General features: G+C 34.1%; 1 protein-coding gene across 1 annotated transcript in view; it reads left to right on the top strand.

The window, feature by feature from the left end:
• ZNF292 (zinc finger protein 292) overlaps nt 1-26,832 on the top strand; it is a 101,408-nt gene that overhangs the window by 61,061 nt on the left and 13,515 nt on the right. The window contains exons 2-6 of the mRNA XM_036765783.1: nt 6,324-6,478; nt 6,639-6,717; nt 8,950-9,085; nt 17,649-17,851; nt 26,358-26,494. Coding sequence (XP_036621678.1) covers nt 6,324-6,478; nt 6,639-6,717; nt 8,950-9,085; nt 17,649-17,851; nt 26,358-26,494 — 710 coding nt within the window. The remainder of the gene's footprint in view (nt 1-6,323; nt 6,479-6,638; nt 6,718-8,949; nt 9,086-17,648; nt 17,852-26,357; nt 26,495-26,832) is intronic.

Below are 26,832 nucleotides of genomic sequence, written 5' to 3'. Positions count from 1 at the left end.
AGCTGATCTGATAGGTGTAAGATGGTATCTCAGAGTTGTTTTAATTAGAGTTTTTCTAATCAATAATGACTTAGAACATTTTTTCATATGACTATATATAGTTTGGATTTCTTCATCAACAAAACTACCTGTTCATTTCCTTTGATCGTTTATCAATTGGGGAATGAATCATGTTCTTATAAATTTGATGAAATTCTTTATGTAACTGAGATAAGAGACCTCTTTCTAAGAAACTGTCTATAAAAATTTTTCCCAGTTTTCTGCTTTCCTTCTAATCTTGGCTACATTGATTTTATTTGTACAAAAACTTTTTAATTAAATATAATAGAAGTTACCTGTTTTATACCTCACAATGCTCTCTGTCTCTTGTTTATTCATAAATTGTTCTATCAGAAGTCTGATTGGTAATATGTTCCATGTTCTTCTAATTATCTTGTGATATCTCTCTCTATATCTAGGTCAAGTACCCATTTTGACCTTGTCCTGGTAAATAGTGTAAGCTACTAGTCTATACCCAATTTCTACTAGACTGCTGTCCAGCTTTTCCAACAATTTTTTACCAAATAATAAATTCTTAACCAAAAAGCTTAAATCTCTATGTTTGTCAAACCCAAGGTTGTTGTAATCACTTGCTTCTGTGTATTTTATGTCTACTCTGTTCCACTGATCTATCTTCCTATTTCTTAGCCAGTACCAGATAGTTTTGATAAGTACTGCCTTATAATATAGTTCAAGATCTGATACTGCTGACAGATTTTTTAATTAAAAAATTTTTTAATTAAAATGTTTTCTTGATATTATTTTTACATCACCTCTTCATCTTTCTTCCTCTCATAAAACATTTCATGTAACAAATGGTATTTTTAAAAGGAAAAAGAAGGGGGAAAATCAGCAGAACTTACCAAAATATTGAAAAAAATCCCAAATTATATGCAGTGTTCCAAAATATGTGGACCTCCAACCTCAGCAAAGATTGGAGGAGGTGTATTTTTATATTTCTTTGGAGCCATACTTGCTCTTTGTAATTTTGCAGTATTCACTTTCAGTTGTTTTGTGATAGTTCTTCCATTTACATAGTTGTAGTCATTGTGTATATTTTCCTGGCCCTGCTTACTTCACTCTCTCATTTCATGTTCTTGTAAGTCTTTCCATGCTTTTCTGTTCATCATATTCATAGTTTCTTATAGCACAGTAATAACACATTACATTCATGTATCATAATTTGTTTAGACATTCCCCAGTTAATGGGCATCCACTTTGTTTCAAGTTCTTTGCTACCCCTCAAAAGTTCTACTATAAATATTTTGGAGTATATATAAGGACTTTCTTCTCATCAGTGACTTCCTTGGGGTACATGCCTAGCAGTGAGAGCTCTAGATCAAAGGGTAGGGACATTTTATCCATTTCCTTGCCATAATTCCAAATTGTTTTCTAGAGTAGTTACACTAATTCACACCTCCACCAACAAGCATTAGTGATCTTATCTTCACACACACACACCCCTACCCCCACCCCCTACATTAACCATTTCTATCTTTTGTCATCTTTGCCAATTTGTTCAGTGTGAGATAAAACCTCAAGGTTGTTTTGATTTGCATTTCTCTTATTAGTGATTCGGAGCATTCTTTTATATGGTTTTCAATAGCATACAATTCTTCAGCTGAAAAATATTTGTCCAGATCCTTTGACCAGTTATCTATTGGGGAATGGCTTTTGGCCTTATATCTTTTTGCTAGTTGTCTATGTTATCTTGGATACCAAACCTTTATCAAGAGTATTTTATACAAAGATGTCTCCCCCCAGTCCCCTTGCTTTCCTTATCCAATATGCATGTGTGTGTGTGTGTGTTGCACGCATGCACCCTGTGGCAGCTTTTCAGTTTCATGTAACTGAAATTACTCTTTTAGATGGTTTAAACTGAATAACCGTGAAACGAGAATGACCAAGCTTGGCTCCAAAGAGCTCTGAGAAAGCCCCTCTTCCTCCGTTTCTTTGCAGAGGAAAGAGACTAAGAATCCCGGTGAAACACTACCTATGTCAGACATATTAAGGAAGTGGCCATTTTTTCCTCCCATTTACATTGTTGTAGTCATTGTGTATTTTATTTTCCTAGTTCTGCTTAATATTTCAGTTTGTGTTCATAATGTTCATTATTTCTTATAGCACACTAAGGTTTTCTTATATTTCCTGTACTGCAAGTTAATCCAATTGATGGGTATCTACTTTGTTTTCAGTTCTTTACAACTACAAAAAAAAAATCTATAAATGTATTGGGACCTGTAAATGTTATGGAATCTTTCGTTTTATTATTGACCTCTTTGGGGTAAATTCCTAGCAGTGGAATCTCTGGATCAAAGGGTATGGACATTTCACTCACTTTACACAATTTTACTCACTTTACATAAGTACAGATTTTACATACTTTCTAGTGGTTTGACCAGTTCACAGGTCTACAGTGTATTAGCCCTCCATTGTTTCCACAGCCTCTCAAAGATTTACCATTTTACACTTTTTTTTCATCTTTGCCAGTTTGTTGGAAATGAGATGAAACCTCAAAGTTGTTTTGATTTTCATTTCTTGATTATTAGTACTCTGGAACATTTTTTCATATTGTTAACAGTTTACAGTTCTTTTGAGGACTGTTTGTTCCCCTAATTTGACCATTTATCTTTTGGCGAATGGCTTTCAGTGGCTATAGTCATTCTTAACTTGAGTAGATAATTTGAGGGTTGTAAAAAGCAAACTTACCCTTTCCTGTTTTCTTAGGTAACAAATGACTAACATCTTTAAAATGAAGAACTTAAAAAAGGTTTAATTATAAACCAAATTCATTTCAATTCAACAAGCTTTTATTAAGCCTCTGGGGTCCAGTTCTACATCTAAGATCCTAAACTTTTTCTGTACTATTTTCTAGTCGCTGTGCTAGGAGCTGGGAGTACAAAGACAAAAATTAATCACTCCTTGCTCTCAGGGAATTTACATTTGACAGAAAAAAAATAGCCTTTTCTGACCAAGTTTATCTTGTTTATTCATATTAAAAAGAGGACTTTAAATCAAAGTTTAGAGTTGACATCTTCATTTAACTTTGTCAAGACAAGTTGTATGTTAATAAGAACTATAATATAACCTTTATTTTGTGGGGTTTTGCTTTTGTTGCTTTTATAAATCATAGAACATTATACAGTTAATTTTACTTTTACACCTAGCTTTGGACATTTATATCTTTTAAGTACTTTGTTCATTTTAAAACTTCAGACTGAGAACTTAATGCTGTTACAGTTTAATGCAAATTGTAACTTTTCCAACTTCATTTCCATGCTGTAGTTTGAAAGCCAATCTAAAACTAAACAATTAAGGTTTTATGTTTGTTGCTATCATGGCTCTGTGGAAATTTATTAATAATATTTAACTAAAGTATCCAATTAAATATAACTGATTGGTATCGCTAGAGGATGAAACTATAGTTAAAGCCAAAACTGATAGAGCAATGCAAATTTATCCTACTGACTGTTACTATTTTTTGGATTAAAAGTGTAATTTAGCTTATACATGCATAAAATTTTAAATCCTAGTGACTTTAATCTTCCATCTTTTCCTTTTTCATTATTATTCCTTCAGGGAAATAAATAATGTGGCTTGAGCCTAATTTGTCATATTTTCTTGCTCCAGAGGACATATTGTAATACAAGGAAAATTAGGAACCCCTGAGAAACCCCTAGCTACTGACAAGCACCCCCAGAAAGAATGGACTCAGATATCTTTGGCATTTAGCAAACCCCCTGGGACTCCATGACTCCACCAAGGAATGTCAATAGATAGGACCATCCCACTGAAGGATAACCTGGCAGACCCTTTCTAGCGGATATCCCTGGGGCTCCGTGACTCCACCAAGGAATGTAAATGAGATTATCCCACTAGTACGATAACCTGACTGAATCTTTTGATCAGCCAGGACCTTTGTTCCTGCTCCCCCCACCCTGTACCCCCACATATCCTATATAAGCCAAGCTGTCACCCCAACACGTTGCCATTGATTTGTGGTGCAGTACCCCAATGGCCGCCGGCTAATAAATTCTCCACTTAAAACTTATACTCTGTGGTGTGTCTCGCTCGCTTCTGGTACAACAATATATTCAATTCTCTGCTCTACTTAATAAAAAACCAAATACATAGTGAATTCATTATAGGTTTCCATGAGGGCATTTGTCAGGTGTCCTTTGCTTTCTGTTTGTTCTTTTCAATTCCTTCTGTTACAACCCTCTTTGTATAAGGTGTCCTGGGAAGAGTATGATACTAGGTATCAGAAGACTTGACTTTTCTAGTTCTGGCTTCACCATTAACTTTCTGTGTGATCTTGGAAAATAATTCAATCAGCAGGCATTTATTAAAAGCATCTACTAGGCTCGTGGAGGGATGGAGAGGGGTTGCAAAGACAAAGAATGACAGTCTTTAAGTGCAGTGAGCTTACATTCTTTTGAGGAGACAAGAACAGCATACTGATTATAGGACACACTGACAGTGAAAATGTAATCTCATATTTGCCAGCAGTGCACCTCCTTTCTGGGAGTATGCAATTTAGGCTTGACCTTGATGAGTCCTTGACCAGTAGTCTGCCAAGCACACTTGTGGTTGACTGCTTTTAGAGATTTTTTTTTACCATGTAAGAATATGTATCTAGAGCCCCAATGTATTAAAAATAAACCGTGGAACCTTAAAATAGTAATTGCAGGAGAATTAATAACATCTGGAAGTCTACATCTACCACTACCAATTCCTTGGATTTGTAACACTTTTATACTTAATATATTTTTTAAAAGTCAGTTTGGATGTTTAAAAAGCTTGCAAGTTTCCAAGAAATGCCTTGACCCTGTAAAGAATTGCTTAAAGTTTTTGATTCATTTCTGTATGATAGAAACTTGTTATGTAACTGAAGATCGTAGATTTAATTTTAATCATAGATTTAACTAGATGATAGATTTAGAGTTAGAGGGGATCTCAAAGGGCATTTTGTCCAACCTCTTCATTTTATAAATGAAGAAATTGAGACTCTGAGAATGTAAGTGATTTGTGGAGGGTTTCACAGCTTACAGAGGCAGGGTTTGACCCCTGATCTTCCTGACTACAAGTCCAGCAGACTGTCCTCCTAACCACTGCATTTTTTTTCTTGCACATTATCTTTCATTTTTTGGACTGAAACTTGTGACCATAAGCAGTTCATTTTATCGGAAATGTTAGTTCAGAGACAGAAGCAGAGTTCACATCCGGGTTCTGCCACTTGCTACCTGTCTAACACTTGACCCCTTGGAGCTTTAGTTTCCTCGTCTGTGTAATAAGGAGATTTAATTGCATGAGCTCAAAGGTTTTTCCGGCTATACTAAATCTTAAAAATTTTCAGTTTATCTGATAACAAATATTAAATTTAGTCATTGGGATTTTAAAGTAGCATGGCCAAATAGAACACTCCCCATTTTCTACCTTTTGCAATAATATGTTTGAAATTATTGAGAGGAAGGGTAGATTAGAAAATTGAGAGCCATGAAAGACCTGGCTTCTAGTCATGCGTTGTATACATCCTGGCTGTGTGACCCTGGGCAAGGCACTTAATCTCTTAGTGCTCTAAGGCACCTCCCTAGGTTGCAGAGAAGGTGCTACTTACCTGCACTTGCAGAAAGAGTGCCCTGCATAAGTGAAATCACAGGAACAGTCTATATCCTTATGCTTCAGATTATTAGATCAGAGGTGCTATTTAGCTTAAAAGTATTCTAGTTAGGCAAAAAATAAATTATTTAAACATCTTATGATTTGAAACAACTTCCCTTAAATTAGCTGAGACATTATTTCATCTGTAACTTTTTTTTTAACCAGGGAAAGTAAACCATAGTTATTCATACACCAGAATTGATGAGAATTTACATCTTTTGATTGAACTGACAAGGCTTTTGTCTAATTAAAATACTAAATCAAAGAGAATCATTTAAGGGAACCCATTTTCTTTCCATTTTTCAGAAAGTTCAGTCTACTTCTTAATTAGTCTCAGAAAAAGAGCAGAACTAGAAGCAGCTGTCCAGTAGTGGGATAAGCTGCCTGGAGGTAGTATGTTATGCATCAGGCGAGATCTTCAAACAGAAGTTGGGTGGACATTATGAGTTGGGATGTTGTGAAAGTCATTCCTGTTCTGGTACAAGTTGGACTTTTCCTTGTCTTCCTACTCTGAGATTTTGTGAATTACTTGAATTTCCAAAAACTGAGATTTCTCTCCCTCTGATGAACGAAATTTAAGATTTGCTTTATTTTTAGCATAGCTTTTTATTTCTTTTGAATAGACACTCCTTGAATATGCTGAGAAATGGAAAACCTCAGAAGATCCTCTTCCTTTGTTGGAGGTTTACACAGTGGCTATTCAAAGCTACGCTAAAGCACGACCTTATCTTACCTCTGAGTGTGAAAATGTTGCATTGGTCCTGGAACGATTGGCATTGTAAGTATATTTTTCAGTAAATCAAATCCTAGATTTAGATTTTTATGACCTTTTAGAACTTAAGAAATGTTAAAGTTAAATAGATTAAATCTGTCAATACAAGAATCACTGAATTTTACTTGACTCATCTGTGTGTTCTTACTAACTTTGTGCTTTTCAGAAGCTGTGTCGAGCTTTTACTGTGTTTGCCCTTTGAATTATCAGATAGTCAGTGGAAAGAGTTTCAGACATTGGTCCAGGTAAGAAGAATGTGTAGTAGTTGTATCCTAAATGGTTTTGCCTCATATTTTAAAATACAAAACTTCAGTTTGTACTAGGCAACAAAAAAGCACATACATTTCAACAGGCCCCTTAAGACTTGCACTATTCTTTGAGGGTCAGTCAACTTGGGATTTTCAGAGGAAGGCAACTACCCATATCTGAATTTAGAAATATCCAATGTATTATCTAGCTTTGTTAAGCCAGTTAATTTAAACTCTTCTGAAAAAGGTATTATATTCAATTCATTCCTTCAGCAGGTATGTATTAAGTGCTTGTTCCGTTTGAAGAACTTCTAAACACTGGGGTTTAAAGACAAAACAAAAAACAGTACCTGCTCTCAAGAAGTCTAACTTTCACTGGGAAGAAACAACACATGCACCAGAAAGTATATATAAAATCTATGTAATTGTTTCCTGTTACTAAAGTATATTTGAAAAATTTATACAAAGAAAATGTCAAAGTAATTTCAGAGATGAAGGAAGGACAATAGTAGCTAGAGGAAGTGAGGGTATCAGGATTGGCTTATAGGAAGGGGCACTTTAGCTGATGTTTGAAGGAAGGTAGGGATTCTCATTTAGTTTTATTGTTGCACTTAAGGTTGTCATATCATTAAGGCAGTACTTAATTTTCTCTAGTTTTTGTCTTATTTGTTAGCTTTGACTCAGGAACAAGAGATATAAAGTCTTTTAGGGCAGGACCACATCTTATACTCCCTTATATCTTTCTCAGAACCAAACACAGGGCTAAGTACATTGTATATAATTTAAAAATATATTGGTTGTGTGATTTAGTTAATTGAGTTAATACGTATTTCTAATGATGGGGCAGTAGCCTCCCTACAAGCTGTCATAGTATGTATCTATGAAGAGTTCTAAGAATACCTTTTTAGCTTTATCAGTTTGTATAATGATTTAAGCCTTGTTAGGGAACAGCAGGCATAAAAATAGTGATAAAGTAAAAAAAAAATTAGTTGGCCAGAGAAATTTATTTTAAAAATTTACTTGTGTTTACCTTTGCCTAAAATAAAATATTACATTATTTGATATTAAAATTCATATTTATTCATCTGTTTTTCCCCTGTTTTAGAGTATCAGCACATCATGGAGCTTAGATTGTGATGAATACTATATTTTTCAAATATACTTTACTAACAAAAGACAATTTATAGATTTTTATATGCAAATGTAACATTGAGCTACTTTGCACATTTTGCTAATTATTACCAACTAGTTGAACCTTTTGTACAAGGGTGAATGATAAAGAAAAGTATGCTTTTTGTTTTGTTATCTTTTTAAAACTCTTAAGGCATTTTATTTAGTCTTCTTTAATAGAGAATTATTATGTACTATTAACAAAGCTGACTTATACTTCAATAAAAGAAGATGTGTATGTACAATTCAGAATTTAATTTGTGGGCAAAATTAAGTAAGCAACATTTGTTTTTTGGGGTTTTTTTGTTGTTTTTTAGGTTTTTGGGGGGGGGGGCAGGGCAATTGAGGTTAAGTGACTTGCCCAAGGTCACACAGCTAGTATGTGTGTCAAGTGTCTGAGACTGGATTTGAACTTAGGTCCTCCTGACTCCCAGGCCATTGCTCTACTCACTGTGCCACCTAGCTGCCCCTAGTAAGCAACATTTGTAAAAATAATTTCAGAATAAAATTTTAAGTAAAAAATGCAAAAGATGTATCATTTATAAATGAAAACATGTCTCTTTGTTTTTCATTTGGGGAGTTTTTGTGAATATTTTATGCAAAAATTATACTTGTATGTGCCATCAACATATATTGGCTTAAAAATTGTTTTTTATCTACACTGAGTTTAAAATCAGTATTTTAGAGTGGCAATTCTGACATCTTCCATGAAATAAAGGTTTGATGAAATGTATTCATATTTTTATATTTGTTCTATAATATTAATTCTCTCTGTAAATAATGGAAATTAAGTTTTATAGTTGCTTTATTGCTCTTTGAGATTATTTAAAAACAGAAATGAAAGCAGTAAGCATCTTGTAACATAACGGGTTTTTTCCCAGATAAGTCTTTATAAGCTATTTCAAAAGTTGTGTTGTTTAGTCATTCAGTCGTGGTCCAACTCTTCATGACCTCGTTATAGGGTTTCTTCGTTTTTATTTTAAAATTAAGAATTTCAAAATATTGTGGTATTGCTTTTAAAAATGTAACCATTATTCTTCTGATTTCTGATGTTTGTAGGTAGCTCATAAAAAGCTGATGGAGAATGGAAGTTGTGAATTGCATTTTTTAGCTACTCTTGCTCAAGAGTCTGGGATATGGAAAAACCCAGTATTGCATGCAATTCTTTCCCAGGAACCATTGGATAAGGAAAAAGGTAAAATTTTTAAAAAGAGAGAAGATATCTGTTGAAATACAAAAATAAGTATATAATGTTTTGTGAAATCTTATTTTAAAATATCACTTTTAAAAGATGTCTTTAAGTAAAGTTTCCTTTGAAGTGCCCAAAGCATTTGTGTTTGATCTCATTCACCCTCAGGGCTCTTTCTTATCTGTCAAGGTGGTCAGGAGAGGGTGTATTCATGAAGAGAACCTTACATGTGGAAGTGACCTTTAAGGTTTTCTACTTTTACAGGAATACTTTAAGTGGTCAGTTTTTGTTTGAATGCTTTGAGGGATGAACATCTTATTTTACAGATTGGGAAACCTAAATAGAATGGAAAATTATTTCTCCAGACTTTCACAGTAAGTCATTGATAGAGCTGATAATAAAAACTAGGTCTCAATTCACATTTCATTACTCTTAATACTAGAGCCCATTGCCCCATTCTAGATTTTGTTGCTAATTTATAATCATATCATTTTGTAGCTATAGCATTAGAAAGGAGCCTTAAAGGTCTTAATCCTCTCATTTTATAAATGAGAAAACTGGGACTCAGAGGATAAGTAACTTTCCCAAGATTGTACAGATAGTAAGTGACAAATCTGGGAATTGTCACAGGTCCACTAATTCCAAACCTAGTACTCCACTGCCTCTATCTTCAATGCAACTTGCTTTAGGATGTCCCAACTGGGTTTAAGCAATACTGAACCTATTTTCAAGGAAACTGGTTGGCATCACCCTGAAAGCAGATTGCAAAGTTACTCTGTTAATAGGAATGATTTAGCCATTCCACAGATTGCAAAGAAGCTACTGATCTGCTTTGATAAAGGAAGTTCCCCTGAGAGCTCCCTACATACCTGAAATTAATGTCTGGTCAGAGTAATATGAATGATACTATATCATATTATTGTGAACATATAACATTTGTGTTTATATGCAAACTATATAAAGCATGTAGTTGTATCCTTAAGGGTTTTGCGTTTACTAAGTTTAAGTGCAGCTTTTCTCAAAGGTTGGGGGAGAGTAGTGCCCAGATACCCCTCTGGGTGGTAGAACTTTGTGGAATCTGGGTTTTCTGTTTTTGTTTTCTGAGGTGTGGGATTTTTTTTTGCCTTCTTTTTTGCCTTTTTTTGCCTTCTTTCACCTATCTTTAGGATTCAATGTAATAAATGTTGGTTTCAGTGTAATATTCAAATATTTGAATGACAAGCTCTTTTCTATCAACAGAAATTGAGAAATGAGTCACTTTTGGCTCTGTCTCTTAAAAATGTGAACCTTGGGCAAGTAACTTAAACCCTCTGAGAAGGTATAACCTTTAGTTTTTTCATTTGAAAAATGATGGAGTCCTTTCCAGCTCTAAATCTGGACCAAAGTAATTTAGTTTACACACTCACCTCAACATATTATCTTTCAGTTTCTCTCCTTGTCTTTTGCTCTTTTATCTTTGTGTGTATGTTTGCCTCTCTTGAATGTTGTCAGGATAGTGTCTTTTTGGAATCTTGGGTACTTAATTCAGCCTAGTTGAGGAAATCTGTTTCCTGGAACATTCTCCTCAGAGAGCACTTGATGTGTTATCCCCTCCTCGTTATTATATCCTCCAAATTGAATGTGTAAATGTCATGTAATTCTAAGTAGAGAAGCATATTTTGGAAGCTTGTGCTTGTATTTTAACCAATGGTAGCATTAAGAGAATTATTAGTTATTATCAAATGTTGATTTCCCTTCTTTTTCCTTGTTTCCTGCCCTCTTTTTATCTCCCCTGTAGACCATAATATAGAATTGAGTATTTTTTGTTGTATTTCTTGAATATCATAGTTCCTCTTCTTTATAATAGCTGTCATTTATATAGCATTTAAAATTTTGCCGAATACTTTTACATACATTGTCTTTTGAGCCTCACAAAAACTTTCTGAAGTAGGTATTATAGATATTATTATCCTCATTTTACAGATGAGAAAGCTGAAGATGAAGTGGCTTATCCATGGTAACATAATTCTTTAGGTCTTTCATAATTGCTAGTCCAGAATCCCTTTTTAGTATAACACACTGCTTTGTTATCTTGAAAAAAAAAAGTGATGACCTGAACAGCTCATTAAATTAAATTTCTTTTTATGTGTATGTCTTGAATTAATATTTTTTTGTGAATCATTGACTCTGGATAGAAAAAAGATTCTCTGTCATGATGATAGAGCCACTTAGTTAAACTTAAATAAATGCATATTCTATATATGGATAATACTTAGATATTTGAATATTATATGAATACTATGTTGGAAATTTAATTCAGTCTAAAAACAGTCTGAAATATCCCTTAAAAAGTTCCCTGCATTCTCTAAGTATGTATTTAATAACATACATTCTAGCAAGGACAAGCTTTTGTTAAAATTGGATTTAAATATTTTGTTTAAATTCTTCTTCACCAAACTTTATTTTAAGGTAACCATTTTAATAAAGCATATACTGTCAGTCCCTAACTCAGCACATTTAATAATTATTCTGTTAAATGTCTTCTTTTAGATACTTATTCATTAGACTAGTTGAAACAGCATGCAACATAGTTCAAAGAATAATGGGACCTATGGGTAGGAATGAGACTTCATTGAATCCCCCTTTACTTAAACAACAAAATAACCTCTGGGGTATTCTAGGGATTGATGTTTAGAAAATTGTTTTATAAATTGGAATTTAAGGACACCAGATAATCAACAAGTAGTTTTTAGAATGCCTACTATGGGTCAGGTACCTTGTTATGTACCTGGGGATACGAAGAATAAAAATTAAACAGTCTCTGGTCTCAAGGAGTTTACATTTTATCAGAGTGCATATTAAGAAAATATTACAATATAAATAAAAATGTATATATTATAGATGCATACATGTAAATGAGTTTTGTGAAATGTATTAACTTCTAATAATGTGACTTCCCACTTCTTATGATTTCCTTCTCTTGGAGATTAGTCATTAAACCTGTTTTTTTTTTTAATTTCCGTTTTGGTGGTATTGAATAAAATACTGTTTAGAAGCTAATTTTAAATTAGAGAAGCAAATCATGCAACTACTTCTGTCAGCTGTAATTGTTTAGAGAAAGCAAAATCTTAAAACAAATGTGAGTCACATTAATTTGAATTAAAATTTTAGTTAGTTGTATTTCCAGTTTAAAAAAAATATCTATAGGAGTACTTTGGAACTTCTGCCTAAGCTTCTCTTATTATTAAACAGCCATACACCACTATTTAAAATACTAAATTTTTTAAATGGCTGAAACAGTGAAATTAATGATGGCGCCAAAAAAAGTACACAAAAAATGTCCATACTAAATGTAAGGAAGCTTTAGTCCCCTGTTATTATTGTTGCTTCTTCCTTTTATTTAGGCACAACAGACACAAATATTATATTGGCCAACTATAAGCCACACTTTGCCCCAAATCTGTCTTGTCCCTATGAGGACTGTAACTTGGTTTTATTTTTTAATCCTCACAGCTATCTTTCTGACAAATTGCAGTGAGAAAAGTGACACTTTCTAAAAATCTTTATTTGAATTGAGCTATTTTTTTTTACTCTCTGAAATAAATATTTTAAAGTAATTTGATGTAATTATTTTCAATATAAGGCTACATAGGATTATTTTTCTTTCAAAAAGATCATTTTAGAGAAGAATGCCCTACATTCAGAGCAATACAGTTAACTCATTCTTCTCAGCTAGTTTTTCAGTGAACAAAGATAAAACAAATCGACAGTTTTCGAATTGGCCTTATTATCTAGAATATATACTTAAGCCATCTCAGGATTCTAAAAATAAACTACTAAAAAACCTAGGCACTTTCCTTCACATTTACAGTACAAAACCTTCAGAATTACATGAGGAAATAAAATTCAATTTTAAATGAACTTCTGAAGTTCAGAAGCAGACCTCCCTAAAAACCATTACTGAAAACACTTAGAGATCAACTAAAGGTATTTTGAAATAAACTTCTGGAGAACTCATCAGACAACAGTTTCCCTAAATTTCAATTCCATACAAGTATAGGTTTGAAATAAGCTTAGGTGAAAGGAACCTGTGCCTTCATTATAAACTTTTTATAGAAATTTTGAAATTAATTTTTTTTTCCTACAAAACAAGTAAATTATTGTCAGGTTTGTTTTTTTTTTGGGGGGGGGGGTGCATACAGGAACACTGTTGATCTAGTCTAATCTTGGAGAAATGGAGTGGAATTGAATCAATGTATCATTGACCTGAATTCAACATAAATTACAAATGATTCCCATTGTCTGTTGGTTATAAAATAATTGAATATTAATTGTTGGAAATCAAATAACTTCTTCCCCACCCTTAATATGATCAGCAAATATTGTAGTAATAATAGCCCACATTTATATAGCACTTAAAGGTTTCTTAGTAAAGCATTTTTCTCACACCAAGCCCACATAGCTTATCAGCAGCCCTTATAAAAGTATGTAGTATAAGCATTGTTATTCCCATTTTACAAATGAGGAAACTGAGCTTATGGGAGGGTAAGATGACTTGTCCAGAGTCACACAGCTACTAATTTAATTCAACAGACATTTCAACACTGGGGATACAAAGACACAAAAATGAAAAACAATCTCTGCTGACTTTGTTACAGAGCCATCTCAAAACCAGAATTAGAACCTAGGCCTCTTGGTTCCAAACTTATTGTTCTACTAACGGACAAATATCAAGAGTCTGATATGTAAAGTGGCAAATGCTAGTTGTTATCATTTGGAGCCAACTAAATCTTGTTCACCCAACTCCAAATTCTTCTTTCTTTAAATTTAATTAAGTGAAATCATAGCTCCTTGTACTGCAAAGGCTGTGATAAAAACAATTTTCTTAAAATATGTGAAAAACTTTTATTTATTGAAGGATTAAAATGATCCCAAGTAGGTATAAATGAATGAATGAAATTTAACCCTTCAAATTTCAGCTTTAGTTGGTGCTAAACTAACCTTTTTCAATAGTGACAAAACTAATATTCCATGTTTCTCATTCAAGTTTTATGGATTATTAGAGGTGAGTAAAATAAGAACATTTCTTTCTATTCAAATGGTAGTTTTAAAACTAATAACATGCACTTTATGATATCTATCAAGCTTTTTTTTTAAGCGCCTAAAATAGATCAGAAAAGTTTTTTCCCTTAGTAAAGTAGATAGGATCTTGAACTTAGAGTCAGAAAGACTTTTAAGTTAAAATCTCACATTTGATATTTTGTAACCAAGTATCCAAAAACATCACTTAACCTCTCTTAGCCTCAGTTTCCTCATCTGAAAAATGGAGCTAATGCTGGCAGCACTTCCAAAAGGTTTATGTGAAGCTCAAAATTAGTTAATTCTTATAAAACACTTTGCAAACAATTGTTCTTAATATTCTGTTGTCATCTGCTCCAGAGAGAAAGACCTGAGGGGTCTCAGATATGTAAAAGTCAACTTAATTTTTTAGGGAACTTATTTTTGTAATACGTGACATGTTCAACTTTCTTACCTTAATTTTAGGATTTTTTTTATCATGAAATATGATATATCCATCTTGCTGTTTAAAAATATTTTTATTACTTTTTACTTGACAAACATCAAACATGATCATTTCTGTGTACACAAAAAAAAAGAAAGGACTTTACACAATATCATGACTATTTAATACAACTTACTTTTAAAATAGGTGCAAGGGACACAAAACCTTGTAAATGTTTAGAAAAAACTATAAAATACTTAAGTCTCATTTTATAGCCAGTTAAGGAAAAGAGAATGAGAATTGGGGAAACAGAGTAAGGAGATAACTCCTAGACAGGGGAGTAAAGAAGGAAAGGGACAGAAAATAGAGAGGCCAAGGTAAGTGCTGGTAATTTTATCACACATACCCTTATCATTTACTTGGGCCATAGATTTCTCATTAGGTTATCACCTTTTATTTCTCCTCTTTGAAAGCTGATTACTTGCTTAATAGCTTAGTATCTCCTTAACTGCTTCATCTTTTAAAAGATAACAATCTATATGATATTTTTTGCCAACTTATAGCCAGGGTGAACTTTACAATTTTCCTGAGGATTAGATTTGTCCTGTAGCCCAAAGGTTCTTTTTCCCTTTTCTTCAAAACCTTTATTTAATAACTTTAATTTTGCCTTCATATTTAACTCTACCTTTTGTGACATTAATTTTTTCATTGTAACAATTCCCCTTTGCCCATTTTCCCAATCTAATTTCCTTTTTTTCAATTTGGGATTTTAGGAAATCCAGCCATCTGGTTGACATGTTTGCCGTCTCTCAAAATTACTTCTTTACAGTGATCTCATCTTGAGCCTTTAGAGGATTATTTTGAAATAATTCCTATCTTTTGTGCATCTCTAGCTTGCCTTTCCAAAGAAGATAGATTTAGAAACTAGAAGCTAGTATATCTTTGACTTGTTTATAGTCAGAATAGCCATCATTTTTATTTCATATTTTCTTTAAACTTAGATTTAAAATCACATGTTGTATTCCCCATGTGACACTAAACTAAACACAACACAGAAATTAATGAGTTTTTCTCTTAGAGATGTTTGAAAAGATCTTGCCCTGTATATTTTTTTTGACCAAACTAGATGTTGTTGGCATTTATTTTATGCGTTTATTCTTTTAATTTCTTGAGTTAGTTTGATATGGAAAAGACTAGAAGGGAAATTGGGTCAAAAAACTTAGAGGAGGAATAGAAGAAAAGACACCAGAAAGATAACAAATTATGTGATATCTGTATAATTTGATTTTTATATATTGACATTGTTTACTAAGAGCTATTTGACTGTTTGGACCTAAGGCATAATCAGTTAGTGACTAATGGACCTGACCTTGACTTGTGCTACTTACTATTTTTCTCATTGTTATGGATGAAGTCATAGATGGGATTGTTATCAAATCTAAGTTGACACAAAACTAGAATAGGTTGTATATTGTGTTACGTAGTTAGGTTACAGAAACATCTGGACGGATCAGAGCAATTGGGCCATATTTGTAGTAAGATTAAATTGAACGGAGAAAAATGTAAAATGAGATTTATTTTAGAGGAAATTCGTATTAAGGTACAGCTGGGACCTGATAGCCATTGCAGTACTTTCTTGGTTCAAGATTCTTTTATTTTTTGTGATTATCAACAATTCTTATATAGGAAAAAATGGAAAAACCAAATGCATGAAAAATGCCTGTTGTCTAGACCAAAACAGAGTTGAGTGGTTAGTTCCCTAAGTTATTACATCATTGCATACACCTGGGAAGAGCACTACAGATAAGCATTGAGTTAGGCTCAGAACTAAATAAAAGGAAGAAAACAGTGGTTGGCATTTGGTAAATTGCACAATGCTTTCAACAATCCCAAGGTGTGCCCGAGTACAAAACCACATCTTTTTTTTAAACACAAATGTTCTCCAGGTGATATGCTGTAGGTGACAAATCTTGGAACACCACAATCTTTAAAGAATCAAAGTTGCAGGTTGCCCAAAGGACATTGGAGAGCTGCCTAGTATTGCCGGGTATGTTGTAGAGGGGATTCTCATTCTGGTACTTTTATATACAGATTTAACTAGAGAGCCTCAGTGGAGGCTAGAGAGCCTTCCAAATCTGAGATTTCTGTGATTCATTTAGTTTTGAAGCTAAAAAACTATGTTAAATAATCAAGTCATTCAGAACTTAGTCATTATACTATAGTGCTATAAGTAGTGCGCAAAATACTAAGGGAAGAGTAAAGAATATCCATAGTGGGGGGGCAAACAAAATTAGTACTAGGTAAGTATTGTACTCCATGTGTAAATAGAAAAAACAGTATTATTTATGGGATGCTATCATTAGTAAAAAAAAAAAAAACTGTTTCATGTTATCACCATATAAAATTTTATATATTAAGCAAAAATTTCCTCTTCATAGACAATTAAACACACCACTGTGAAACCAGAGGGGTTAGAAAGGGACCTCATATAGTTTGTCACCTAAGAAATAAAATATACAGGGATTAACAGTTTATAGGCTCTACCCCTTAAGAAATATGACTTGTCCAGACACAACTGCACAGATGAAATAGGACTTGAGTTCTTAGGAAGAAAAACATTTCATATCTATAAACTAAAACCACAATTTAAAACCTTCTGAAATAACCATATCCACATTTATGTGACCATTAGGAATCTCCAAGGATTCCAACCCATAATGCTGTTACCTAGCGTTAACTATCATGCAAGTAAAAGAACTTAGTATGTTTTTGAACAACTTTAATGTAGGATTATTTCTACCCTTGTTAAGTATTTCAGAATTTATTACAGTGTCTCTTCTAATATGTTACTGTAGTGGACAGAAATTGCTAATGACTCTTTTAATAAAATACAGCCTCTTCTTAAGGTCAGGAACTTTATGGAAAAAAAAAAAAACTAGCCTAACAATATAATGGCAATTACAAAACGTTTTTAGTGCTGTCTGCCCTTTTGGCTTTTAAATTCCTTGGGAATATTTGCATTTCAAATATAGTGTTGTCAAATACAGTATTTTCAGTTAATAATGAGTTATGTTTTGTCTTTCAAAGTGAATGAATTTTTAGCCTTTGAGGGTCCCATCTTGTTGGATATGAGAATTAAACATCTAATCAAAGCAAATCAGTTAAGCCAAGCTACTGCCTTAGCAAAGCTGTGTTCTGACCACCCAGAGCTTGGTACAAAGGGCAGTTTTAAGCAAACCTACCTTGTCTGTCTCAGCACAGCATCACCAAATGACAAGTTAATTGAAGAGGTAAGTATATTTTCTTTACTGAAATTGCTTCTAAAATTTATAGGCATGATTTTTTAGCTATTGTTAATTCATGGGTGGGGGAGAAGGAGGTCATAAGGTTTTTGTTTCTCATCCTTCAAGTTAGTCATGGGTTAATTAACTTTATAGACTTTTTTTGTTTACTTATTGATTTTTAGATAAGGGGAATTCTCTTAGTCCATTCTGCTGTATATAAATTTCTTTGAGCTGCTGTTTTAGCTGCTAGTATTCTCTTAAAGGATGCAGTTAAATTATAGGAAAGATGTGATATTTAAAAGTCATTATTTTGTGTCAGACTTTGAAGTTATCCTTCAGTTTGTATGGTTTCAAGACACTTGCCATGAATTTAACATTCAAAAACATTTATTAAATGTCTGCTATATTCTGTGTAACATGCTAGGACTGAGGAGGATGAAGGGTAAGTAAAATATAATTCCTGACCTCCTGGGACCTTACACTTTAGTTTTTGCTTATCTCTGTATTTTTTAATACTTCCAAAGTCATCGTACTGAATTTAAATAACCATTTCCCCCCATGAAGGATATTTTTCTTTTTAAATAAAAATTATAATAATTTGTACCTAATCTGAATCTTCTTTTTTTAATTATTCTGATAGAAATTATTATTAACTTCCCATTGGAACAAAAATTACTTTAAGTCATTTTAACTCTCTGTAACTCCTTCTGTAAAATTAAGGGATTGGATTAGATAATCTCTGTTCCCTCCATGCTCTAAATCCTATAATCCTATGATCTAATGATAATTAAAAGCTTAAAGTAGGGGAAAAAAAAGTTATTTTGCAAAATAATTAGGACCTCTGTTTAAAGTAGGAATTTTTTTTCCTATCATCAGGTAACGTACCCAATTCTTAAGTGAAGTTGGAGGAAGTAAAAATTTAAGGAGTTCCAACACTTGACGAAAAATTACTATTTAAACAATAGGGAAAACATTAAAGCAGTTACTAAATGGTAATGAGAAGTATTATGGCATAGTGGCTAGAGAGCCTGCCTCAGAACCAAGAAAACTTGGTTTAAATTCTGCCTTTTCAGTCTCCTTTGCTGGCTTATCATCTTTATCACACCTTTTCCCTAACTGTGGGTGTTTCCCCAGGATTTTGTCCTTGTCTCCCCTCTGTTGGTAACCTCATTGGTCTCGCAACCCTGAGCCCTTTTGAGACCCACATCACCAATTGCTACCCAATTGGATATTTCAAACTTTTGCCTTTAGACATCTCAAATTCAACATGTCCAAAATTGAATTCATTACTTTCCCCCTAAATCTCATCCCCTCTTACAATTTCTGTTTCCATTGATGGCCCAACCATCCTTTCAGTGTCTTAGGTTTGTTATTTTGGCATTATCCTGGACTCCCCATTCTCCTTTGCCTCATATATTTAATCAGTTGCCAAATCTTGCCATTTCTACCTCCATATCTGACCCCTTCTTTACACCCCCACAAGTACCAGGTCCTCATTACCATTGCCTTATTAATTGCAGCAGCCTCCTTATTGGTTCCCTCATGTCACATCTATCTTTCACATTGCTGCCGAAATAATTTTCTTTAAGCACATATCTGACCATGTGACTTCTCTACTCAGTTAAACTCCAGTGGCTTCTTATTGTTTCTAAGATAAAATATAAATTCTTCTATTTAACTTTTTCCTCATAGCCCTATCCCTAACCTTTCCAGTCTCACTGGACATTACTTCTGCTACATTCTGCTATTTAGCCAAACCGACCTTTTCTCTATTGTACAGACATGACATTCCATCTCCCTTGCCACATCCTATTCCACATGTTTTGAAATGTGCTCCCTCCTTTAACTCTGCCTTACAGAGTCCTATTTTTCTTTGAAGATGCAGTTTCAGTACCATCTTCTGCATAAAGCCTCTTCTGATTCCCCAAAATTGCTAGTGTGTTCCACCTTGTATATAACCACTCTGTATGTATTTGTATATATGTTATATATATTAATACATATTCTTATCCCTCTCATTAGAATGTAAGCTTCTTGAGAGTAAGGATTGTTTCATTTTTATCCTTACATCCCTGGTACCTAACCTATAGTAGGCACTTAAATGCTTGGTGATTGATTCTGTGATCCTAGGCAGATCACTTAACTTCTCAGTGTCACTGGTAACTGTAAAACTAAGTTACAGAGAAGGTGCTCGCCTGCATTAGTGGAAGGAATTTCCTGCTGCTGAGATTCTCTGTACTGCTGAAGTCATAGGTCCAATTTATACCTTCTGAAAGGTCCAAGAGTAATTTGAATAGCACCACCTTGGCCAGATTCCACACTTAAATTTATTTACATCAGTTTCTTAAACATCTCCAGGTTCCTAAATAGCCATTCTTTCTCACTCATTCATAGAAATATCTAATAAGTCTTCCTTTATGAAAAGTAATTGCAAACTTTTTTGAGCAGGCAACTCTTAAAAATCCTTTTCCCAGCCAGCTTTGGTAGATGCTCTTTATCTTCAGCAGAAAGTGTAAATATAATTTATTGTCCTAAGACAGTAGTCTGAAAACAGAAAGGTAAGCATCCTTGAATACTTTGTCCTCTTGACCTTCTACCATTCCCTCCTGATTTTCAGTCCAGTCAGCATACCTTCTCTGCTACTTTCTCCAAACTCCTTGAATGCATTATCCCAACATTATTTCTCCCTTATCCCATAAATACTTCATTAGACCTCTTCACCAGCCTATCTCTGATACTGTCATTCATTCTTTTTTCCTTCAAGTAGAAATGTAGTGGACTAGGTACACTAAAAATGTATGCAGTTTAACTTCAAATAGGTCCTTATCACTACATGAAAATGCTTTTATTAACTCTCTACCATTTCACCTATAACAGCTTTACTAGGGATTCTCTTCTCTCATGCTCCTAATTATACTGCCTCTCCCCTTGCGTTGAACAGATGTTTCACTTGCAACTTTACTAAGAAAAAGAAGACTACCTGGTGTGAACTTCTTTTATTCCTTCCTTCTGAATCTTTCAGTGTCTTCTGTCTCCTTTCTTGCAGTCTCACAGAAAGGGCAACTATCTTCATTTTCATTGATGCTGTCCCCACCTTTCTCTTCTTTTACTTTGCTCCATTGTTAGTCTAATCTTCATTCTCTCCTACTCTATTAACTCCTCTTCACTACTGAACTGAAACCAGCCATTTTTGTCTCCCTTATCTCCCACTAAATCTTCCCTAGATGCCCATCTTACCATTTTCTTCTGCTGCCAAACTTCTGTGAAAAATAGTTCTACTTACTCTCATTACATCTGCCTCAACTACATACTCCCCACTCTTTTAAAATCTGCTTTCTATCCTTCCCCACTAAAATGAAACAACTCTTTTTAAGATCATGACTCCTTATCTCTAAATGTCATGACTTTTTTTTAGCCTTCATTTTCCTTAACCTCTCTGGAGTTTTACTCTGTTTTCTTTCTGACTACTCCTTCTCTGTTTCCTATCTTGATTCCTTATGTTTCTCATATGTCTTAAGATGTTCCTCAAGGATCTGTCTTTTACCCTCTTCTCTTTCTCTACATTATCTCCCTTGGTCATCTCTTCTATTCCCATGATTTCAATTATCACTTTTATCCCTATGACTCAAAAATTTGGGTCTTTAACCTCAACGTCACCCTTAAAACAACAATCTAGTATCTCCAGCTGCCTGGTGGAGAGATAGATAGATAGATAAATAGATATAAAACTAGATAGGCATTTCAAACTCAACATTTTAAAAACAGAGCTCAGTATCTACTTAAAAAATCTCCCTTCTATCAAACTTCCCTATTTCTTTCAAAGGTACTACCATCTTCCCATTCTTCCCCCTCATCCACACATCATTATCTTAACCTACTGCTTGGCTTCTCTGCTGTAACAACAATGTTGCTGCTGTGAGGGTGGGTGTAAGACCAATAATACCAGCACACAGGAGGGCTGCTAGCAGAGGTTCTTTGATCTATTTTTCTAAGGAAAGCAACTTTAAGGGGTTAACAGTCTTACTTTAATTAAACATAAATATATCATACTTAGTTCAGGGGGAAAAGCCAGCACCCTGAACTTCAAAAAGAATACAAACAGAAATTACAAGCAGAAATTATATAAACAGAGCAAATAAACACAAATCAACAGACAGGCTTCTAACTGTCCATAACAATACATATGTAGTCACCAGAGAGAGAAGCACCAACATCTGGGTTTTCAAAGTGGGGGGTGGGGGGAGGCTTCCAACAGCCACCCAGAGTCTTGTCTGGCCAAATCATATGAACACTTTTCCCATGAGTAAGCCCCCCAAAAGAAAAATGCTAACCTCAGAGCATATATACCCTGTTTAGGGCCCGGGGGCTTAGCGCCTACTTAGGAAAAGGGTGTAGGCCTGAGGCTTAGCAACTACTTAGCAAAAGGATGTGGGAAAGATCCTTAATCACTAGCACCACATCAAATGTATTGTTTCCAATCAATGACCCTTGATTCAAACAAAAGCAATACTCAAAGGCACTTGATTACCTTAGTGCTGATAAGTACTCCAAAACAAAAGACAACAAAAAAGTCCCACCCTACTTGCAATTACACCTGCCTCAAGTCTCTCACCACTTCATTTATATCCAATCACCTATCAAAGTGATTTTCCTAAATTCCAGGTCTTAGTATGTCTCATACACATGCGTGCACACATATACATATACACACACCCCACTGAGTAAATTCCGGATCCCTGTTGCCTCCAGGATCAAATAAAAAATCATCTGTTTGGCTTTTAAAATCCTCCATCTTTGCAGTCTTACACCTCACTCCCTTCTATCTAGTCTGTTCCTCACACAAAGCACTGTATTTGGACAACACATTTTCAATGGCTATCTATCATGCCTGGAATTCTCCCTTTTCATCTATTTCCTAGCTTCTCTTGGCTTCCTCCACGTCCCAGCTAAATTCCACCTTTTATAAGAAACCTTTCCCATTCCTGCTTCATGTTAGTGTTTTCCCTCAGAGATTATCTTCAGTTTTTCCTATACATATCTTGTTTATTCAGAGTTGTTTGTTATGTTGTCTCCTTATTAGATTGTGAGCTCCTTGAGGATGGGGACTGTTTTTGCCCTTTTACTTAGCACAGTACGTCGGAATAATGAACTCTTGATAAATGGTTGTTGACTGACTAATATATTCACTCAGTTGCTACATCTCCTTGTCTTTACCTCAGTGTCATCTCACACTTCCCTCACCTGCCCACCTATAAAGCTATTATGATTCAGACCTTCATCATGTCTTGCCCGGAGTTTTATAATAGACTCCTAACACTTCCCTGATTCAAATCTGTCCCCATACCAATCTGTCTTTTGCACAACTACCCAAATTATTGTCCTAAAATGCAAATCTGACCATCTCTCTCCTTTGCTTGATAAGCACTAGCTGTTCCATATTACATGTAGGATCAGATACAAATTCCTCTTTCTGGCATTTAAACCACTTTACCAGTTGGCACCAATTTCCCTTTCTAGCCTTTTATACATTTCTCCCTTTCATTCACCCTAGTCAAACTGACCTTACTGTTACTTATATACCATGCTCCACTTCTCATCTCTGTCCCTTAGTACTTTATTAATGCCCCTCAATTTCCGTTTCCAGAGTTTTATACAATGTTCCCCCTTTCATTTACCCTACTAAACTGTCCTTCTTACTGTTACTTATATACTACACTCCATTTATCATCTCTGTCCCTTTGTACTTGCTGCGCTTCATATATGAAATGCCCTCTTTCCTCACCTTCACCTCTTAGAACCCTGGTTTCCTTCAAGATTTAGCTCAAACACCATATTCCACATGAAACCTTTCCTGAAAACGTATATGCTCTCCCTTGAGAAAATCACTTTGTATCTATTTTGCACATAACATGTTGTGTTTTCTGATAGGATTTAAGCTCCTTCAGGGTAGGGATTGTTTCATATCCCAAGTGCCTGCGCAGTACCTGGTACATAGTGTGTACATAGTAAAGGTTTGTTGAGTGTTTGGTTTTTTTGATAGTTTTTTTTTTCCTTTATCTGCAATATCCTCTCCCTCTTTGTCTTTTGAATCCTTACCCCTTATAGCCTAATTCAAATATACTTTTTTCAAAACTTCTTGAAAATATAGGTTTTCCTACCACATAAACCTTTATGAAATTTGTGACACACCTCCCTGATATGCTTACTGTGTATTATTATATACCCTAGTTAATGTTATGTGCTTTAAATTTCAAAAGGATATGCTTTTTTTTTCGTTCAAGCCTATTCTGCACCCAATAAACAGCCAGAGAGTTATAGCATCCTATGATCCAGAACTGAAAGAGAATTTTGAGATAATCTACTCCCTAATTTTTGTAGGTCATGAAAATGATTGGTTTTGTTACAAATCATCCATCAGCTTCATTATATCCCCCAACTTTTTTCATTTCATGATGATAACTTGTGAGTTTATCTACACATTGCAGTGTTCCATCTAACATACTTAGCAACCTCCCTCCCATCCCAATTAGCCATCTGTTTTATCGACAACCACATCACATGTAAATGTTTATACTTGCTTGGTTCTGTTTCTCCTATCAAGAACTGGCAAAAAGAAGAAAGGAAATCAAAGATGTCATAATACAGAAGGGACATTTTGGTGATAATTTGGGGTGTCAAAGTAACAGTTGAATTTTAATAGTATATTTTCTGTAGGACTTCCAGAATTTATCCCCTCCTTTTCCTCTTTAAGAGTAATGCAAAAATGTTCTTTTCTATCCTTTACTTCGATTAGGTCACTACTATACCATGTGTAAGGCTCTGATTTCTTACCTCTTCTCATATAAGGGTGGAATTATTATCCATCAAATCCCTTAATTTATACCTTGCCTAATTTCATTTTTGTTCATCCACTTTCAACCTTTCCCTTCCATACTCTCTTAGTTATCCCTGTTCATTGCTACTGTTGGCTCTCATATTTTTTGACTTTGTCCCAGTGTACCCCTTTTCCTCATATGTTCACCAGTCACTTCTCCCTTCAATATTGAGACAGTTATTGAATTTGTGCCTTCTTCATGAACTGACCTTAACCTTCAGATATACAACTACTAAGGTCTCACATATTATTCTCAATCAGTGCTTATATAGGAGAAACCTGTTAACAGTACAGATGATAGAGGATATAAAGAAATGTCTTAACTTATATATCATGTAATATATGAAAATCCTTCTCTACCCTACAGGGTAGACAATGGTACAAAAGCTCTAAGAAAGTCTTCATTTCTTCCTTCCACGGTTAGCTATCTCTTTCTTGGATAGCCTTTTTCTGTCTAAGTTTTGCTACTGCAGCCTTCTAGAACCAGAGTAGTATCAAATGGTAGTTCTTATTTTCTCCTTTCACCTGCCTAATTGCTAGGGAATTCAGCAACTGCTTCCTTTTAGGCAGGCAAGAGGGAAATGTAAACCACCATCACTCTTGTGCTGTCTTCTTTCTGTTCAGAGGTAGCAGAAGTTAAAAGGAGAGAAGATCTGGCTGACAATAAGAGGAAGGGGATTCTAGGGAAACAGTTATTTCAGAAACTTAAGATTTCTGGGTCTACCATAGGGAAAAATGTTTTCTCCACAGATAATTTGCAATGACCACAAACTAAGTGGCATTGTGTTGGAATTCTCTTGTTGTCCATGGTAATACCATTATCTATGGGGCTATATGTTATCTTATTTCATAAACTTGTAACAAGTAGGATTATATATATTTAACTGATTTTGAATAGTGGCCAGTATAGTGCCATGTATGTCCAGGATAAAAAGAGTTTGTTGGCTAAGTCCTTTGCAAACCTTAAATACTATATAACTGCCAGTTGTCATCATCATTTCATCATTATCATTATTTAGATTTGAATCTGATCGTGCATTCTTTCTGAACCCTCAAGGTGTGTGTTCATAATATTAACTGGCTTTGAAATGGGGGAGACCAGTGAAGTCTATGGGAAACTGTCAGCAGAACCCCAGAAAAGTTTTTATCACTCCTTGTCCTTTCCACTAATAAGTAGACAACTTGTTAGAACACTTCCTGTGTTTTTAATAGCATACTTTACACATAATAAACACTCAGATACTTAATGACTTAAAATCTTTTGGCGTAGATGTTTCAAAGAGAATATTGTTAACTTTCTTTTAAATGTACGTGTTTTCTTTCAAATTGTTATCTAGTAGGGGTCCTTAATGAATCTATTTTAATGAGGATATAAGTATATAATTAGACTGTTACTTGTTCGCTTTTAAAGACCTTGAAAACAAGTGATTTTTCTTAAGTGTTTTTAATGTTTGTCTCAAGATCAATAAATTAAGTTCATTGCTTACTTCCATGGTTCTAATTAGTGGCATCTGAGTTAATGAGATTTTACTGTTGGATGCTAAGCAATAAATTTCTAATAGAAATTCTGTAATGGTAGATTAGATCAACATGTATCCAAATATAAAATCTGTTACATGTGTATTTTTTTCCCTTTAGATCTCAGCAGTTGATTGCAAAGATGCACTAGAAATGATATGTAACTTAGAATCTGATGGAGATGAAAAAAGTGCTCTGGTTTTATGTACTGCATTTTTGTCCCGCCAACTACAACAAGGAGACATGTATTGTGCCTGGTGAGCTAATTATTTTTTTAAAGACCAGTTTCATCAGTAAAAACAGAATGGCAGCGGTGATTTAGAAAATGTATTAACTAGATGAACTATTTACTTTTAAAATTCCTTTGGATTTTTTTCAATGCTGATGACTTTTATTGACAGTATTCACAGTTATTACATACTTTTATTGACAGTATATGACAGTTATTACATACTTCTTTGACATTAATTATTAAGCACTTCACTTTAAAATTGCTTATGTTTTGTTTCACTTTAGTAGGTATTTATTACATGTCTACTTCAAAGTACTATGCAAGGATGCTGAGGCAAATACAAAGATTATTAAGACCTAATCT

The sequence above is a fragment of the Trichosurus vulpecula genome, chromosome 7 (genome assembly GCF_011100635.1).
Source record: "Trichosurus vulpecula isolate mTriVul1 chromosome 7, mTriVul1.pri, whole genome shotgun sequence".
Taxonomy (NCBI): domain Eukaryota; kingdom Metazoa; phylum Chordata; class Mammalia; order Diprotodontia; family Phalangeridae; genus Trichosurus; species Trichosurus vulpecula.
This window is presented reverse-complemented; position numbering and strand designations above follow the sequence as displayed.